Consider the following 18921-nt stretch of genomic DNA (forward strand, 5'->3'; position numbering starts at 1 on the left):
ACAAATCTTCCCTGGTAAAATAGACCTTCAATTCAGGATTCAAAGAATCCAACCGTTAATTTCCAATTGACATGAGCCCATAGTCCATAGTTTAAAAACTGAGGCAGCTCAGTGGTACAGCATGAGTAAGTTCCTGGATTTAATTACCACCACCATAAAAAAATAAATAAATAAAACATTTTAAATGTAGAGAGAAGCAAGGAACTCCGAGAAGGAGCTAACATGAACAACAGAAACCAAAACCATACCTACAAAGATCTTAGTAAATTGTTGGATGCAGGTCATAAAGTATGTTTTTACTGTATTTAACTTTAAAAGGTAACTGATAATAAGTATTAAATAGGAAGCTATAAATGTGAGTTGTGTAGCTGAAAAAGAACCAAACAGAACTTCTGCAAACAAAAAGTAAATAAAATTTAAAACCTTTATTGTTTTATTGCTGCTGTAACAAACTACTACAAAATCAGCAACTTGTATATAAATTTATCATCTTATAGAACTGTAGCACAACACAAGTCTCACTGGTCTAAAATTAAGGGGCTGGTGATGTAGCTCAGTGGCACAGCACCTGCGTGGCAAGCACAAGGTTCTGAGTTCGATTCCCAGTACCAAAAACAAAACTAAGCTAAACTAAAGTAAAATTAAGGGTCTTGCGGCAAAGCTAACTTCCTTTCTGTAGGGATAGATCTATGTCCTTGTTTATGTGATTGGTTGGTAGAACCCACTTTCTTATAGTTGAGTTAAAGATCTCAGCTCTCCTAACCCTAATCTCTCTTCTCCCTGTTGCTTTGTCTCTCTGACCCACCTTTTGACCTACTCTTCCACTTTTAAGGCTCTCATGATTAGACTGGACCCACCTGGATAATCTAGGATAACATTCCTATATCAGGATCCTTAACCTTAATCACATGTGTAAAGTCTTGCCATGTAAGATGACATATTCACAGGTTCTAGAGATTAGGAGATAGACATATTTAAGGGTCCATTATTCTGCCTACCATAACAGATTAGATATAGCCAAAGAGAGCATTAGAAAAATGGAAATAAATTCTGGTGATGTTTCACAAAAGAGAAAATAAAAGAAAAATATGAAAGAAAAGTTGAGAGACATGTAAACTAGTGTGATAAGCTCTACTAGACATTTCAGCAAAGCTTCAGAAAGACAGAGTGAAAAAGAAAATACGGCAGGAGAACAAAATAACAACTACAAATTGGATGAACCCCAAGTAGGATAAACAAACAAACAAATAAATAAATAGCAATACATATATAGACATATCATAGTGAAACTATGGAAACAAAGAATGGCCAGAGATTTTTTTAAAACCCAAATTATCTTGGAAAAAAAAACAATTAAATTGATAGCCACATCCTCGAGAGTAGCAACAAAACTAGAAGAAAATAGTGTTTTTCATATACTAAAATAAAATTATATGCTTAGAATTGTATACCAAGCAAAACCGTATTTTTTAAAGACAAGAAAAGAGATTTGTGTAGACATTTCACCAAAGAAGTTGTACGAATGACCAATAATCACATGGAAAGATGTTCTCCCTTACTATTTGAAAGGAAAATGCAAATTAAAACCACAATGTGGTACCATGTCATACTTACGAGAATGCTTGTAATATACTATAACAAAACATCTACAATAACAAGTATAGGCAAAGATACAGGGAAAACTGAACTTTGTAATTGCTAAAGGCACTTCAATGCAATTTCTGCAAGCCACTTTGGAAAGCAGTCTGGCAGTTTCTTAAAATGTGAAGAATAGAGTAATAATACAACCCAATAGTTCATTCCCCAGTATCTACTGAGATGAAAAGACAGGTCCACACACAGACTTGCACATGAATGTTCACAGCTGCATTAGTCATGATAACCCCAAATAGAAATATGCACCAATTAGTGAAGAGATAAATGTGGTATAGTCATACATTATAAGAAAAGATAAGGAAGCACACACTGATACATGCTACAATATGAGTGAACTTCACAAGCATGCTTAAGTGAAGGAATCCAGACACAAACGTCCATATGGTGAGTGTCTAGCTGTCGGAAATGTGCGGGAAAGGCCAATCTACAGAGATAGCAAGTCGACGAGGTGGAAATCGGGATTAACTACAAACCCTTACAAGGCTTCTTTTCAGCGCGATGGAAATATTCTAAAATTAGACTGCAGAGATGGTTATAGAGCTCTGTAAGCTTATTAACACTCATTTAGTTGCCCACTTACAATGAGACAGATTGTTAAAGTTATTTTGCAAAAAAGAGAGAAAAAATAAGACATTTTCAAAAAAGAACAAGAGAGTCAACCATCACACACCATCAGTGGAGTTCATTCTGAAAAACATACTTTGGGAAGGAGGAAAATGAGCCTGATGAGAGACCTGGGGTTTGGGTCAATACATGGATAAATCTATTCAAGCATTATGGTACAGAACAATAACTATAGGTCTAATTGTAGGGTTATAAAACAAGGTAAAATTGAAACACTGGAATGTCAGAAGAGGAGTGATTGGAGTTAAAATTACCTAAGAATTTTTGCTTATGAAAAGTATAAATAGCTGGGGATTTAGCTCAGCAGCAAAGCACCTGCCTGGCAAGCGCAAGGTCATGAGTTCGATTCCTGGTACTGGAAGAAAAACAAACAAAAAAATGAAAAGTATAAATATATTACTTTTACACTTAAGAATGGATGTTATGATTGCTACGGTAACTAGTAAAGAAATGAAATAAAATACATAACTTCCAAACGAGCAGAGAGGGAAAAATGGAAAAAAAAAAAAACCTTATTTAGCAAGAGGCCAAAAAAGATGAAAGACAAAACAAGCATGACACAGAAATTGTGGTGTACGAAAGGCAACATTTTATATTTATTCTGTGTATTTTATACACACATTTAAAACATTAGTGTATAGCTACTATTTGATAAAAGGGTTTTTAAAAGAAGTAATCAGACAAGTGCACAAAGATTTATGTACAGGACTTTATAACAGTATTTGTAATAATAAATCCTGCTAAATACCTAAAAATATCTACACAGTCAATAAAAATGGTGATGTACCTCTATGTTTTTTTGATACAGTGTCATTAGGAGTTTATAGAATAAAATAGCATTAAAAACCAGCTATTGAATGATGCAATTTTTCTTGATAATATTGTGCATACAGGTACAGAAGAAAAATCTAGAGGGGTATTTTGACAGTGGGATTTTTTAGTATAGGTGCTGCCAAAGTGAGCACAGCAGTAGGTTTTTTTTGGTATGACAGGCTTTATATTTTTCTGCATGGTTCATTTTCTCGATAAGAAAGTATGATTTTTATAATAGTATTAAAATTATTTTCATTTTGAAATATAGAGAGAAGGTAAAGCCCCACGGGCAAAGCCCATTTTAAGTGTCAAGAACAAGGGAGATGAATCAGTCGTCAATGTTTTAGGTTCCCTGAAGCGTGTCTTAAAGACCCTCTCTCACTGTGCCCCACGAGAAAGGTCTCCTCTAACACTTCTCTACAGCACATGGCAAGAGAGAATTACATTCTTTTCTCTCGTCATTCCTAGACATGAACTAAACAAGTGGAACTGCTGCAGTAGCAGTCAGAATCCTAAAGAGCTAGTGGTGGAGTTATCCAGGTCTCTTTGCTTATGAAAGAGCTGCATTTTGTGCAAATAGAGGGAAACTTATACAACTGTGCTTTCAATTCACTTCGGAATGAAGCTGAAGAATACAGGACCTAGCTTTTTTTTTTCTTTTTTTTTCATCTTTATCTGATTACTAGGTATAATAGCACATGTGAACTGAGACCTGTGTATCCAAAACACTGGATCCTTTCCAAAAGTCCTGGCTATGGTAAATGCATATGGCGGCAGGTTTTACTATGGGACTAGAAATCAATATGGTGAGTTACAGTCCTGTGTCAGACCTGGGCAAAGCTTCCAACCCATCCAGAGTTAAGGTATCACCTCCATGCTACCTCTTTACACATATCAACTTCATAGGGTCAGTACAGTAAAAATTGATTTGTAATAGATAAAGATCGATTTCATATATTTTATATATAATTTAAATTTTGTTTGAATTTTTCTTGTGACCAACCTCTATTCAGATAGGGTTTATCCCAAAAGACACACACAATCAGTCCCCGACTTATGAATGGGTTTCATTCTGGGAGAATTGTTCATTAAGCTGGGTTGGTTCCTAAGCTGACGAAGTGAGTCTCATACGGTTCACCTGTAAAGGTTTGCAATTTGAATGTTCATAAGTCATGGACTTACTGTATTTTAAGAAGTGAAAGATGAGTATACAAAACCCATTTATGAATTGTGAAGTGTGGTGTAATTCCAATGGTTTAATTTTTTTTACTGGGGTGGTAATTACCATACATGGCGCAATCCCAGTTTTCAAAAGTCATCTAAAGTACAACAAAATTACAAATAACTCTGAGGGAGAAAGCCCCACGAAAAGAGCTGGTGAGACAACAAACTGAAATTACCCAACGTAGAAGATCCACATGTTATTATCTGCATTTTTAAAGAAATTTTAATTTGCTTGTGATTCATGTTATTCTAGATTTCCCTATAGCATTAGCTACTGTAGAGACAGAACATGTAGTTGCATGGCTATCAGGGAAGAGAGAGAGATCACCTCCACTGACATCTTCCAGAGAGCCGGGAAATACCGGGCAAGGCTGAGTAATGTTAGATCTCTGCCTGTATCATGTGCTCCATGTATCCACATTTCCCTGGACTCTTACAGTGCTGCTTCTTCTATCAGACGAGTCCCAATCTAGACTCGAAGTAATATAAACTACTTCTCCTCTGCCCTTCACTGGAACTGATGCAGAACCCTCAGAGGTAGCCTCTTCGTGGACGTCACCACCCAGGCTTTCAACCTCACCATCTGCCTTCAGAACTGCTCCAGACTCCTTGCCACAAAACCTGAAATTTTCAGAAGCCACACTCTGCATTTGTCCCTTGCCCCCCTCCGTACCCGACCCCGTGCTCTGAGTAAGCTGGACTTGCTCCCCAGTAACCCATGCACTTTGACATCTTCATGCCACTCCTTGGCTGCCCCTTGGTCCACGTCCTGTCTCGGTGTCTCCTGCTTATTATGTTCCTCTTCCCTGCCCTCTGCCTCTCCTGCCCTGGTGCTGCCGTCACTTCCTCCCACTCCACCTCAACCTGAAAATGCTGCACATGCTTCAAGGCACAACTCGAGCGTGGCCTCTGTCACTAGCTGTCTTTAGAATTTACCATGTTCCATAGCAACACGTATATAGACTCCGATTTTAGAGTGCACCAGATGATATTACAAAAGCATCTGCCATTCATCCGTTTTCCCTCGTAGGCTATGAGCCACAAGGGCAAGGACTGCATCTTACTCATCTCTGTTTCTCCATTCTGGCCAGACAATAAGTTCTCAATAAATATTTGTTTGTTGAATTGAAGCCAGTTGGCTTGAATTTTATTAAACTTCAACTATAAAGGAGAACATTTCTCCAATATTTAAAGGGCATGAAAAGTTAATTGTCTGTTTCTTCTTATAAGTTGAGCACATAGTTATTACTATTTCTGCATTTCCTGGCAGTTTTCCACCTACCAAGGGATATATATTTAGCTCCTTGGATCCTTAACATTGGATGAGTTAATTTTGTTGTTTTCATAGGATTTGTATTTGTATTGTACTTTATATGACTTGTAAAAACTAGGATTGTGTCACACTCTAAAATTCAGAAAAGGGATGCAAATGGCTTTTGTCACACACACACACACACACACACACACACACACTCTTTAAAATCCAAACACAGAAGTAGAAAGATGTAATTTCAAGATGAAGAAAAGCTAACATATTATCAACATAGGTTTAAAGGTTAAAGAAAGAAAATCACAGTAAATTTCCATCTATGCTTAGAAAATCAGAGTTCATTCTTCTTGCTTATTCTAGCTATCAATAAAAAAGGAAAAGACCCCATGTCTGGGAGGTTCCAGGGGCCCCCTGGGCTCCCCCCCAGGTGGCACCCCATCTGGAATGTACTCTGTGTCCCTGGTTGGTGCCAGCAGCGTCCACCACAGTGGCCATGACCATCTTCTGTGTCAGCTTGGCCAAATTCACAGGTACTCCCGGGATAGACTGAGAGAGACACTCCTGCTGCTACATCTCACCCAAGAACTCACTCTCACAGTGGGTGATTTTATTCTTTTAGGAGATGATCTGAAAAGAATCCCAAGAACACACATACTGGGAAGGAGCCTTGAAGAGTTGGTCCATGTTGAACAGGTGCTGGACAAGCTCTCCAAATCATTTCCCCAGTCCACATTTTATTAAGCATTGAGCATCATTTCTTGACATTCCAGGGCTGTACCACTTCCATCTCCTTTTCTACAATGTGATTTTATGTTTGCAAAGATGTGAAAGGCAGAAGCCAGTCAGCTGGCTATAATGGAGAATTGCAAATATCGCTATATGCCTCAAAAACCCAACAGCTTTCGGGAAAACAGTCCCCATAAATGCTCTGAGATGAAGCACAAGAATTGTAATATTCTGAGAGCATTGGTCCTAAGTTACGTCTTGAAGAAAATTTCTCTTCAGAATAAATAGGGGGAAGAAACTCATCTTGGTGGTTCTGGGGAGTTGGGGTTACAGATAATAAAAATGCAAAGCAACTGACAAACAGAATGGTCTATAAAAGAAACAATTAACTATCTAATGAGAGGTAAGTGCACAGCCACATCCAAAGCAGGTTACATTGCTATACCCCTTTGCACATGAAATACCAATGAGTATAATTTTTAAAAAATCTCAGAAGTGTCAGTTAATACTAAAAGGAACACATTAAAATTGTCCTGCAAAGAAATGAATAGAAAAGTTGTCATAAGGCATTTGATAAATCTCAGAAGGTAGAAAAATAATGCATAACCACTAACGAGAAAAAGAGTCAAAATAAATAACTGCTTTTCACATCGAGATAGTTGAATTTGCAATCTTTGGTGCCTTGTAAATCTAGGTAATAAAATATGATTAAGCTATGCATTTTTATGGCCCCTGTCACCAAGATATCTAACCTCTTGGGAGAGAGTTTACTTATTTTAATACATTTATTTGGTTGGATCCCCACCTACCCCCTCAGCTTCTTCGGAGAGTCTGCATTTTGAGGCAAGGATGGAAGACAGAGACTTGTGTTCCCTTTCTCTAAATTTGTCTCTTCTCAAATTTATGGATACAGACTTCAGAGGGCAGATTCAGATAAGCAGGGGACAGCCTGTGAGCCTATCTGGAAGCCAGTGTTGTTAAAGGATGTGGTCCACCATATAAAGTAATCATTCCTCCAGCTGGGAGCATAAACACAGACTTAGCCAGTGTACCGTGGGGTCATCCCTGTCTCATGGCTTCACTGTTATCACTGCACAAATGTACTCAAACCTCTCACTTGGGCTCTGGTCCATGTTTCTCACCTCACTCAGATAACACTACTCAGAGTCCCCAGAGGACTCTGTAGCTCCCAACAGGCACTCCTACTCCCAACTCCTCTGCTGTCCCACTTTCCAGACCAGGTATGTCCTGGATGTCTTAGGTTACTGCTTTCATTTCACACAGAAGTTGAGGAGCTCTATCTTGCTGGAATGGAGAGGATTAGGTTTTAGCTGGGAAGCTGCATCTATTATTGCTTACTGCCTCCTGGTGGCTGCCAGGGGAATCACGACAAGGGTGCGGCGAAGAAGCTTTTCAAAACAGGAGGGTTCACTCCCCAAGATCAGTGGGGTTGGGATTCCACTCACCAGAAATTTCAGTGCCCAAAGGAAAGAAGAATTAAACTTTGGACAAAGCTCACCCAGAGACCATGAAAATTACCAGCTGTGGAGCTGGAGAACAGAGCCTATTGTCTGAGCAGGAGCAGAAATAGGCCAAGAAGTGCTAGGAGCGGGGACTGCGGTGGAGAGGTGGGTGGGAGGTAGAATCCTAGGTAGCCCAAATGGGAGGTGGAAAATGAAGACATAAGGGGTGGGGGAGCAGGTCTTACAGACCAGCCAGTTGTCTCTGTTGGAAGTAGTCTTCTGTCAGAGACAGAAAGATCTGCAGCTGTGTACTTGACCTCACTCAGTGTGAGAAGAGATTGTGGTACCCTGACACTCTATTTTGGGAGCTGCTAGCTTAGGCACCCTCCAGCACGTGTGCCAGCGATGAGGTATGGGTCTCAGATGTGAAGAGTCGCTTGCCCAAAAGACAGAAGGTTCCCCACTCCCTCTGCCACCTGTTAGCAGCAAAAACTGGGTGCAAACTACAGAAGCAGGCTCTCGGCCACTGCTGTGTGCACTGGACCCTACCACTCCCTTGTGGGGCTTCCCTGCACCTTTGCTCCCTCCTGTCCTCTCCCCATTCTAGGAGCGCATCCTCCACATGTGGATTTACCCACGGGGTCTCTAAGCCTGCAGACTAGGTTGGAGAATTGGGCCTGGTCCGCGGTCGGTGATGCCCAGGAGCTTGCCCTGTATTCTAAGTGCTGGGGAAACTGCTGAGCTGGAGCAGAGGTATGGGAGACGTGGGCTCAGTCTGGGGCTTTTTAAGGCTGAGTTTCCTGAAAGACATCCGATTGGACATCATACGGACACTGTCTAGATGACTGTGGGCGCAGAGCAGAGGTCTGGAAGACCTTGGCATTTCCTCTGAGATGCCCTGGCACAGTCCAGCACAGTGGCTGAACAGGGCTGCCCTGCCGGATCACACTGGGAGGCTGCACATTCCTTCTGGAGGGGGACTACAGTGGTTTCAAGCTGTCATCAGACGTTAGATAGAGGCCTACAGAGCTAGCGCTACCTCCACACTTCTATAGCAAGTTTACTGAATGAGCGGGACTCATTATCAGATTGGGTCATGGGAGGAAAAGGCCATTTTATTCCCTCCTACTCTGTACGGGGTCCAGCTCATTCAAGCAGGTTGAAGCCTAATTTGCCTAACTTTGCAGTTAAATATGAAAACATAGAAGAGATCTAATTTCCTTGGACAGCACCATTTCTAAAAATTGACTGCAGTGATAACAGACAATAAAGACAGATATCAAAAAACTAGTACCACCCAAAACCATTGGGCCCAGATGATTTCAATACAGAATTGTGCCCGACTTTGTACAAAAGGACCCAATGCTACAAAAATTGTCCGAGAGTCTAGGAAACTTCCAAATTTGATGAAGCAAATATAACACTCATTGGTAATGAGACCCAATAAAGATATTACAAGAATCTCATTTATGAATATCACTGCAAAAGTCCCCAGGGAGCTGTAATAGAGTCCATTATTACATTAAGAGAATGTTGGGACTGAGTAGTATTAATTGCAGAAGTGCATGGATCATTTGAATCAGGAAATCCATTCATATTATTCACCAAATTTTTATACATTGGGGGAGAGCCATCTGATTATCACCATAGATGCGGAAAAGGCATTAAGCAAAATTGAACACTCATTTGTGATGAAATAGAGAAGTAAATACACAATGATAACTAGGCAAATCCCAGAAAAAAAAACATAGAGTCTCTAAATTTTAAACAGGGTGCCATCGAAGAGCAAGCCCAGAAATGGGCTGAATACCTGCAGAAATCCTCTCTATGTTAAAGAAAGCACCTCGGGTCCCTGATGTTATGTAGAAAAAGGTAACACTGCGTACACACTTACTCAAATGGTTAAAAGAACGAAATACATAACATGAAATCATACAAATACTGGATGAAAATACGGGTTCTGCCTTTATAGTCTGATGTGGGAAAAGCCTTTTTGACTATTGCCAAAAGCCTAGATATCAAAGAACTAGCACCACCAACAACAGAACTAGAAGTACAAGAATGCAGAAATGAACTCAGAAATTTGACCGTGGAGAGACAGAAGCAAAACATAAATGACAACAAAACAGAATGTAGAGCAGAAAACAGCAATGAAACAAACACTGGAAACAGAGTCGTAAGCAGAGTCTGTTCAATGCGTATCACAAATAAAGGGCTATTAGCCCTAATTTTTTTTAAAAAGTCTAAAAAAGAAAAAAAAAGAAAAAAAGCTTCATTTGAAAAATGGGCAAACTATTTATAAGTAGTTTTTATTATATCAAAGTAGCTCTTAAATATATGAAAAATTCCTCCATTCAACTCAAAATAGGAAGTAAATTAAAACTACATGAGATAGCATTTGTCATTTTCATACTGGTGAAAATTCCAGCACCATACCACCACTCTCTTGATGAGATTCTGAAAGGCCAGATGGGCTCAGGGGCAGCAAATGAGAATGCAAAATAGATCAGCCCCATGGAAAGGACTGAGAAAGGGAGAGGGAGGCTGAGGGGGAGGGGGAGAGAGAGGGAGGGGGAAGGGAGGCAATCCCTACACCTTGATCTAGCAATGCCACCCACAGCCATTGACCTAAAAAATACATCTCCAGTAATAGTAGAAACCACAAGCATAAGGTTGACTGAGGATTGTCTGAGTTTCTAAAATACTGGAGCCAATTCAAATGGCCATCCATACAGGAGAATGGTTGGACCAATTATGACCTATATGGACAATGGGGCAGCAGGAAGCTCTAAACAACAAGGAAGCAATCTATGGACTGCTATGTGGTGAATTATACAGGATACATTGTTAAGTGAGAAAAAAAACACAAAACATATTTCACAAACTCTAGCAACTTGGGCAACTTGATGTAAGAAAGAAAGGAAAATAAGACCAGTATGCATAAAGGTTACACGAAGGCAAAACGCAATCTAGGTAAGATAAATCAGAAAATAATGTGTTTACCCACAAAGAAAGGGAGGAGATGGGTTGGAAGGGCTATGCCTTCTCTAAAAGGGGCTGGGGATTTAGCTCAGCGGCATAGCACCTGCCTGGCAAGCGTGAGGTCGTGAGTTCGATTCCTGGTACTGGAAAAAAACAAAAGAAAACAAAAGGCTTCTCTAAGAACACCTTGGTATGATGCTGAGCCTTTTGGCCTTGTTCATATTTTACATATTTAAAACAAAAATACAGATGGGGAAAGCTAAAATGTAATACAAACAAAAAAGTGGATGTAACTATATATTGACTAACAACGTAACCACACAGATAAAGACAATTAAGTAGCTTTTGAACACAATATTCTGTATGTCCCCACTGGGGTATATCCCTAGAGCAAAAACAACTTCCAGGAAATCTTGACCTCTAATGAGTATATTTGCTGTTGGTAGTGGTATCAGTGTATTAACTCCAAGTGAATGGGAAAATAGACCCAAGTTTCTCACAGCAGGAAAAAGGAGATTTTTTTTTTTTAATTTCTGAGAAAGGAGATATTAACAATGCATGGGAGGAGACAAGGAATACTCTTGAGGTTTACAACTAGAATTGGGGTTGTTAGTATTAGCTCATGACATTTCACAAAATATGTACTTACTTTCCTAGGTCTGTCTGCTACGAGGGCCTAAAATACATGTACACACACACACACACACACACACTCTGAAAGAAAGAAGAAAGAGAGGAGAGAGAGAGAAATAAATGTGGTTATATGTGAGGTATAACATTAGATATATAAATATGCAGATATATGGAGATATAAATATAGAAAGAGAACAAGCACATGGAATTAAATGTTAATAAAAGGCCAGAGCCTAGGTGGAATATATATAAGGGCTCACTACACTGGGATCTTTCCTGGGATTTGTAATAGTTCACAATAAGAAGCTGAGGAGCCTCCAATCTCAATTACATAGTAGTCGTTTTTCTCTGCACTTTTCTAGCTCCGGTTCATCTTTCTTGAGAGCTAGTGACTATAACTTCCTATGGCAATCAAGGCGGAAGACGCCATCCTTCCAAACCAGAGTGAGAGGTTTTCAACTTTGTAGTACCTACTCTTTGAGAAGACTCTGCCAAGCCTGAGAGGACTGGATTCTCCAGGAATCAGGGATTATGAGTCCTCAAGCTCTTGTCAAGGATAGAATCCAAGCTCAGAGCCCTAACGTGAAGGTTTTCAATGACAAGTTTATAAGTGTGTGGAGAGTCGCTCACTATTTTTCTACCCACTCACACAAAATCAACATGAGACTGTTTTACAGGCTAGCACTGCATTCGGGTTCTTGATAATCTAGAAGGATTCAGTGTCATTGATTCTGTCAACAAACAGCTCTGGAGCACCAGGTATACTCATAGCCTTGGAGATACTGTGGTGAAAATGGACAGAAGTTCTAGGTGCGATGGAATATAAAGTCTTAGTGGTGGCTGACAAATAACAGCAGATATATAATTAAAATACAGCCCATGTCAGTTGGTGACACAAACTACAGAGCAAAGCAGGGCATGAGGATAACATCTGGGCAGGGGTTGGGGGACAGGACTGCACTTGTAAATACAGTTGCTATGGAGCCACTGGAAAAGTGATATTTAAGCAAAGACTGAAAAGGGTAAGGGGGGCGAGCCACATGATACCTAGCGGAAGTGTGGGAGAAGAGATTTCAGGGAGTACAAGCTGTCATGTGTGGGAGCCTTGGGACCTGGCTGAATAACGGAGCTGTGGGGGCTGGGGCTGGGCAGGCAGGAGTCAGGAGAAGACAGAAGCCAAGGTCTGGAGTGGGGGAGCAGGCGGATTTGCAGGTTATCTGTACACAGGTTACCTTGACCTTGACCCGGAGTGAGACGGGACCTCAGGAAGGCTCTGAGCAGAGGAGAGATGTGGTCCAGCTCGCATTTTAAAAGTCTCAGCTAAAGCACAATCCCCTCACTCTGCTTCCAGATAACACATACGTTTATTCTCAGACTGTCCCCAAAGAATTCATTTCAGCTCTTCACTTGTTTCCCAACCCCGACTAACTTAACACGGCCTCTCCAATAACAGCTGGAGTTGCCACCAAGAGTCCTCCTGCTGCTCACAGGAGGCCCCTCCAGGACACACCACGGGCCACAGGGACAGCACTTATTCAAAGGAGGGGCTCAGCCAGGCAGCCAGGCTGGCTGGGCTTCTCTAAGGTAGGCAGGGATCTCCGAGACAGGACTGGGGAGATTTTATCCAATGGACTGGTGGGCCAGCGAAGGGGTTGGGGGCTGGATGGCATTTCCTGTCTCCTCCGGGAGCAGGGACCGCATGCTGAGCTGAGACCTGGGCTCCGCCTCTGGGGCTGTGCCTGCGTGCTCACTGCTCTGTGCCCATCGTGGGCAGTTCATGATGGCAGGATGTAGGCGGGTCAGGAGGGAATACAGTTCTTTGCCTCCTTGCTGGATGCTCTGGGCCCTTGTAGATCCCACTTAAGCGCATTATATTGTTAATGGCTTTTTGCAGAAAGAGATAAGGAGCTGGGAGACTACTTTCCTATCAGTGGAGAGCATCAATACCCATAACACCAACTGGTTTTACGACACACGACGAAGGAGAAATAATCAGTGCATAAATTAGAGCTTTAACGTTGTCATAAACACCGGAGCACCAGGATTTAGTGAGGGGAGAGCGGGCCAAGATGTGACACGGTTGTAATTGGGAGGCAGGAAGCGACGCTGTTTTTCACAGTAAAATAAAAAGAGGGGAAAGGAGAGAGATTAAGAGAGAAAATGACACGCACTGCCTTTGCCAGGCTGAGTTACAAATGACCCCTTCAAACGAAGAACTTACGTGATATCAGCATTCGGGTGCAGGCCAAAGACTTCGGGGTTATCTAGGGACGGCATTGACTGGATGTACTCAAAGTACTGGTCCAGCGTTTTGCACACGGGGATTTTATACCCAGTATAAAAACAGAACGATGGTTCGAACATCTTCTCACTGAACCAGACCTGCAAGTGAGGGAGAAAATAAAAAGGGAAACTGATGAGCAGCTGAATGGAAACTGCCACTACGGAGGGAGAAGGGTTGACTTATTTCCACCTTAACAGGGTTTCTTTTTTACACCGGTTTGGAAGGCATCTTCACAGAAACTGTGATGGAGTAATCAGAACATATATGAAAGAAAGAGAGGCCGCAATGCAACAGCTATTAGGCGAGGAGTCAGAGGCCTCTGCCTGCAGCAAAGAAGGGACCTGCTCAGAGCAGGAGTCTGGTGCCTATTGGAGTTGTTTGTCCACTGCCCAGTCCCACACCACAGGGTCGGTGAGACAGCACCCACATCCAGGCACTGAGGCTCCCTGGGCATTTACGTTATCCTATGTCCACCCCAAAGTGAGGTTCATGCCAAGGGGTCAGGCACAGACACACTTAGTCAGGACACTGAGCACCAGCACACAGCCAGAAAACCTGGTCCTTATAAACACCTTCCCTCCCACCCTGAGCCCGAGAGCTTCTTTCATTAATTAAGTCATGTCCCTGTCCACAGAGACGAATGGCTCCGACCACCTCAGTGTGCGCCGTGGGACATCCTTTCTTACACCACATGAATTGATTATGTGGAACAAACGAGTGAGAGAACAAATATATACTTGGTGTGAATAGGGGGGAAATGGTGCTGAAAGCTTACAAGGCAATGACTTCGGCGTCTAACGGAGAGATTTTCCCAGTAGGGAGGGAAATAATGGGAGACGGGCGTGAAAATGGAGGCACAATGCCCAAGTCACTCAGCGGACTGAGCGGAAGGAGACGGCGCTGTGCCTTACTCCAGCCAGTCACACAGCCCCTCCACAGCCTTCTTTCCGCTCTTTCGAGCCCGTGATTGCTCTGAAATACCCGGTGTACCGCTTCCCTCTGTTGCCTTATTTGCTCCAGTTCTGCTCTATTCAACCCGTGTGCACAAGGCACTGAGCTTTGCACCAGAACAGAATGCAAAGATGAGAGACACACAGTCCTTTCATTTGAGGAGCTTGTGATCCAGTAGAAGGTTAAGCCAATTACGTAACAGCCACAATACAAAGTGTACTAAGGCAAGAGCCAGAAGGAAATAAAAATAAGCCATGTTCTGAGGAAGATTACAGCAGGAAGAAAAAAGAAAGTGCCCAGGTGGACGTCAGGCAGGGCTTTACCAAGAAGGTGACCTCAGAGAGAAACCTGGGAGGAAGCATTTTGACAGGAGAACTGGGCACTGGGGAAGCCACACAAGCAAAGGCACAGAATAACCGAGGCAAAATGTGAGGTGGGCAGGCAGATGTAACGATGTCTGGGGTAAATGTAGCGGTAAGAGGCTGGATAGGAAAGGTGAGGTGAGGTCATGTTACGGATGACTGAATGTCAGGGTGATGACCACGCTTAATTTCTGAAAACTGACAGTTATTAAAGAAAACAGTGCTACGAGCACAGTCATTATTTAGAAATATTAGATTCTTAGCGATGTTGCTGACTTCAATTGCAGGAACACACCCCAGGGAAGCGAAGGCTTCGGGTCTTCGGCACACAGATAACAAATGAGCATGCGGAACCCCATGTTGCCGGATGATAGCTGTCTATAAGAGCACAAAGAAGCTTCTTCCTGTTTTGTTTTGTTTTTTGTTTTCCCATTACTCTGCTTAAACATGTCCAAATGGCTGGATTCAATACACACAAATGGCTGAGTTTTACCACACTTGGATACCATTTGGGGAGACAGTCAAACACAAGCTGTGAAGTCTCCCTGGAATGACTTTGGGATATCTATGGAGCTAAGAACCCAGCAGGTATCTATGGAGGTAAGCAGCTGCTATAGATTAGATCTGAAATGACCGTAGCTTGTGGTGCTGGGAGGCAGAGGAACCTTTAAGAGGTGGGGCCTCAGGAGAGGCCCCCTGTTTGCTCTTCGGGGTATGGCCCTACAGAGGACAGTGGAACCTCCCCCTTCCTCTTCTTCTTTTGTGCCCAGCCAAGAGGAGAGTAGCTTTGGTCCACCAAATGCTCCCTGCCATGGGGTGCTGCCCCTCTAGCCTCAGGCCCAGAAGCAAGGAGGGCACCTGACCATGGATGGAAACCACCCAAAGCCCCATGATAAACCTCTCTTTACAAGCTCATTATCTCAGGTCTTTGTTACAGTGACAGAAAGCTGACTAACATTGCAGCCATCCTTGAATACCGGCACTGAGCAGGTGCCATGATTGTTTGCTGTAGGGCAGGCTCTCAGCAAGTTGCAGAGGATGCAGAAGACAAACAGGGTCAAAGACAAGCCCCAACCTGAAAGGTGCAGGGACAAAGGATGCAACCTGATGGCGCTGGTTTGCAGTGGAACTGCTTCCCCACCAAGGGCAGCTGGTGCTGGGGACAGTGGTGAGAGCATGGGGTCTGTGAGGGTGATGGAGGAGGGTGAGTGCCAGGCTGCAGGGAAGCTAGTGCTGGGGAAGGCAGGATGTGGGTCCTAGGGTGCTTTCTGCAGCCTGTTCAAGAGGGTTTCTGCCGCTCAGCTCTCTGGCTAATGAGGGGTCATCCGGTGCAAGCCTGAGCTAGACCAAGGGACAAAGGAGGCCAAGGACAGAAGGAAGGTTGCAAGGGGGAAGGTGGAGAGCAGATGGGCAGAGACTAAAGCAGTGGGTAACCAGTGGTCAGACAATGAAGGCATGTCAGCTGCTGCAGGCCCTCAGAGAGAAGCGGAATGAGGAGCCCGTGAAGTTCTTTAGGAGTCAAGGGATAGAATGGCAGTAAGACAAACTTTTCATTTAAGGCAGTGACTGCAGAGGACAGGGTCAGAGAAGCCAGGATAGGATGATGTAAGAGGGCAGGTGACCTGCAGGGAGGCGGCCCCTGACACTCGGGGAAGGCAGGGTGACTCAGACACAGCCCCTGTGTGCAGTCTCCAGGCCAGCCCAGGCTTGGGGACTTCAGAATCTTGGGCTTCTTGGAGGAGGCCTGACTTCTCTGAGGCCTGACTGACTTGTCCTCTCTGCCCAAGTGACAACTGTCAGGGGGAGGAGAAGAGGAATGGGACAGACAGCAGGCTGGGTCACACAGAGGAATCAGAGGCTTGAGCCAGAGCAGGGGGCGCAGGCTGCCGAGGGAGCAGAGCAGCACCCCATCCCCTTCCTCCCTGCACTCCGGCTCAGCCAGGGACCGTGAGGGGACAGATGAATGCAGCGGCCTGCAACTGTACCCCAGAGCCAGCCCTAGTTCTGAGGTGGGGAGCAGAGAAGGCCCTTCCACAGGCTCCCTTCTTTGCCAGCCAACTGCAAAGTTCCAGCCACCCCTGGGTAAGGCAGTGTCAACAGAACAAAGACAAACTTGTGGAGGCAGCTGGTGAATCAAGACTTTTCTTGAACTGAACCTTTTGGAAAAAGACTCAAGAATGTAAATATACATATTTTAAAAGCTGTAAAAGACATAGATTTTGTTAGAAAGAAAAACACCCACTTTTCAGGCAAGGCTTGGACATCTTTAGAAACTTAGTCCAATTGACTCTGCTTTAAATAACTGTGTAACCCTAGGCACAGAAAGTTTCCAGTGTGCTGAGTTCCCATGAGGCTTATCAACAGAGGAAGGGGTACAGAGTCAGACTACATGGCTCCTACGAAGGGGCTTAGATGGAGTGGGTCGGGCAGATGACATCTACTAGCGTCTCACAGTCCCTCTCCTACTGTCAGAAAACTATTCAGACTTTAGAGTCTCTCTTCAAGCACCCCCAAGTTCCTCTCCCCACCCCTCAGCAGATGACCCCGGTTTTCTATCCCTCAGAACACAGATGCAGTTGGATGACAATGACCCTGCCTCCCCTTCACAGCCATCTGTTCATGGACCCATCCTCACCCTTCCCCACCATAAAGGAATGGCGGTCCTCCTTCCACCAGCAGGGGCAGGGCGACACAAGATGGGATGTAAAACAATCTGCACACACAGCGGTCACTCCAGGTCAGCACTGGTTGGAAGAGTCATCATGAATTTGTTAAACTGTATGTTTATGGTTTATTCTTCCTTGTATACTTGCAGAATTGTCTTTTAAAACATATTCTTGTAAGTACATATTTTATATTTTGGGGGGATGTTGTCTTGGTTACTTTCTCCTTGCTGGGACAGAATACCTGACACCCACAAGTTAAAAGAGGACAGATTTATTTAGGCTCACAGTACATAGAGGCTTCAGTCTATAGTCAGCTGGCTCCAAGACAGGGCGGCACGGCAGAGGAGAAGCAGTCCATGGCAGGGCAGACAGGATTGTGCCCATCCACAATGTCTTGTTCTGTTAGGATTTTGTAATGGACACTGTCATATGGCCCTGATCCTCCTTCAGGGCCCAAGATCTACCTTCCATGTTACAGTCTAGAGCTTTGGCTACTGTGGGTTCACAATACTGTCCCTCCCCAGGAATTTCCCTGGGTGAAGACGGAGCTCCCTTAGCCAAGGTCATTATGTGGGTGAGAACAGCGCTGGAGAAGGCACCCAAATGCAAATGTCAGAGTCGGTTGCCAGGGAAACCAAACTATGATGGCTCTCTATGATGCCTCCATGAACATTTTTGTATATACCTATTTGTGGACTTTTCCATGACATGTTCCAGGCTATATCTATTTGGGATGCTCCATTTCACCAAGTATCACTGGATCCTTCTGCAAGAGTTCTGTACCCATCTAACCTCAAAGCAGCAGGGTTCCACCTCCACATAGCCTCACCGAGACTTGTTATTCACCTTTCTCTACATACAGCTTCCCCCAAATTATGCAAAAATATGTAAGGGCTTTAACAGTCTCCGATTTCTGATCAACCACCAGAATTTTATTCTTGGTTGTTCAGGTTTTGGTTTTGTTAAGAAAAGAAAAACAAACAGAAAATTTGTATAGAAACAGCAAATTCCCAAAATAGGTCCTAATATAAAGAATTTAACAATCATAAGAATACTCCCATATTCTTTTTCCACTTAGATAATGTTGATTGCTTCTGGTTTTTGGTTTTCATTAGTTTTGCTTCCCCCTCTCCTCCCAATGCTGGGAATCAAAATCAGGGCACTGTGTATGGTAAGCAAGAGCTTGACCACTAAGCTATAACTTCAGCCCTTGCTTATTGCTTTTTTTTTTTTTTTTTTTTTTTTTTTTTTTCGTAATACTGGTAGG

The 18921-nt window shown here is 43.2% G+C and overlaps 1 protein-coding gene across 4 annotated transcripts in view; it reads right to left on the minus strand.

The window, feature by feature from the left end:
- Dnah8 (dynein, axonemal, heavy chain 8) overlaps positions 1–18921 on the minus strand; it is a 280486-nt gene that overhangs the window by 25098 nt on the left and 236467 nt on the right. For all 4 annotated transcript variants that reach the window (XM_005389606.2, XM_005389605.2, XM_005389608.2 and 1 more), the window contains exon 88: positions 13613–13773. In XM_005389606.2, the coding sequence (XP_005389663.1) occupies positions 13613–13773 (161 nt within the window). The remainder of the gene's footprint in view (positions 1–13612; positions 13774–18921) is intronic.

Source organism: Chinchilla lanigera, unplaced genomic scaffold, assembly GCF_000276665.1.
Source record: "Chinchilla lanigera isolate Chin_1 unplaced genomic scaffold, ChiLan1.0 scaffold00036, whole genome shotgun sequence".
In the NCBI taxonomy this organism is placed as follows: Eukaryota; Metazoa; Chordata; class Mammalia; order Rodentia; family Chinchillidae; genus Chinchilla; species Chinchilla lanigera.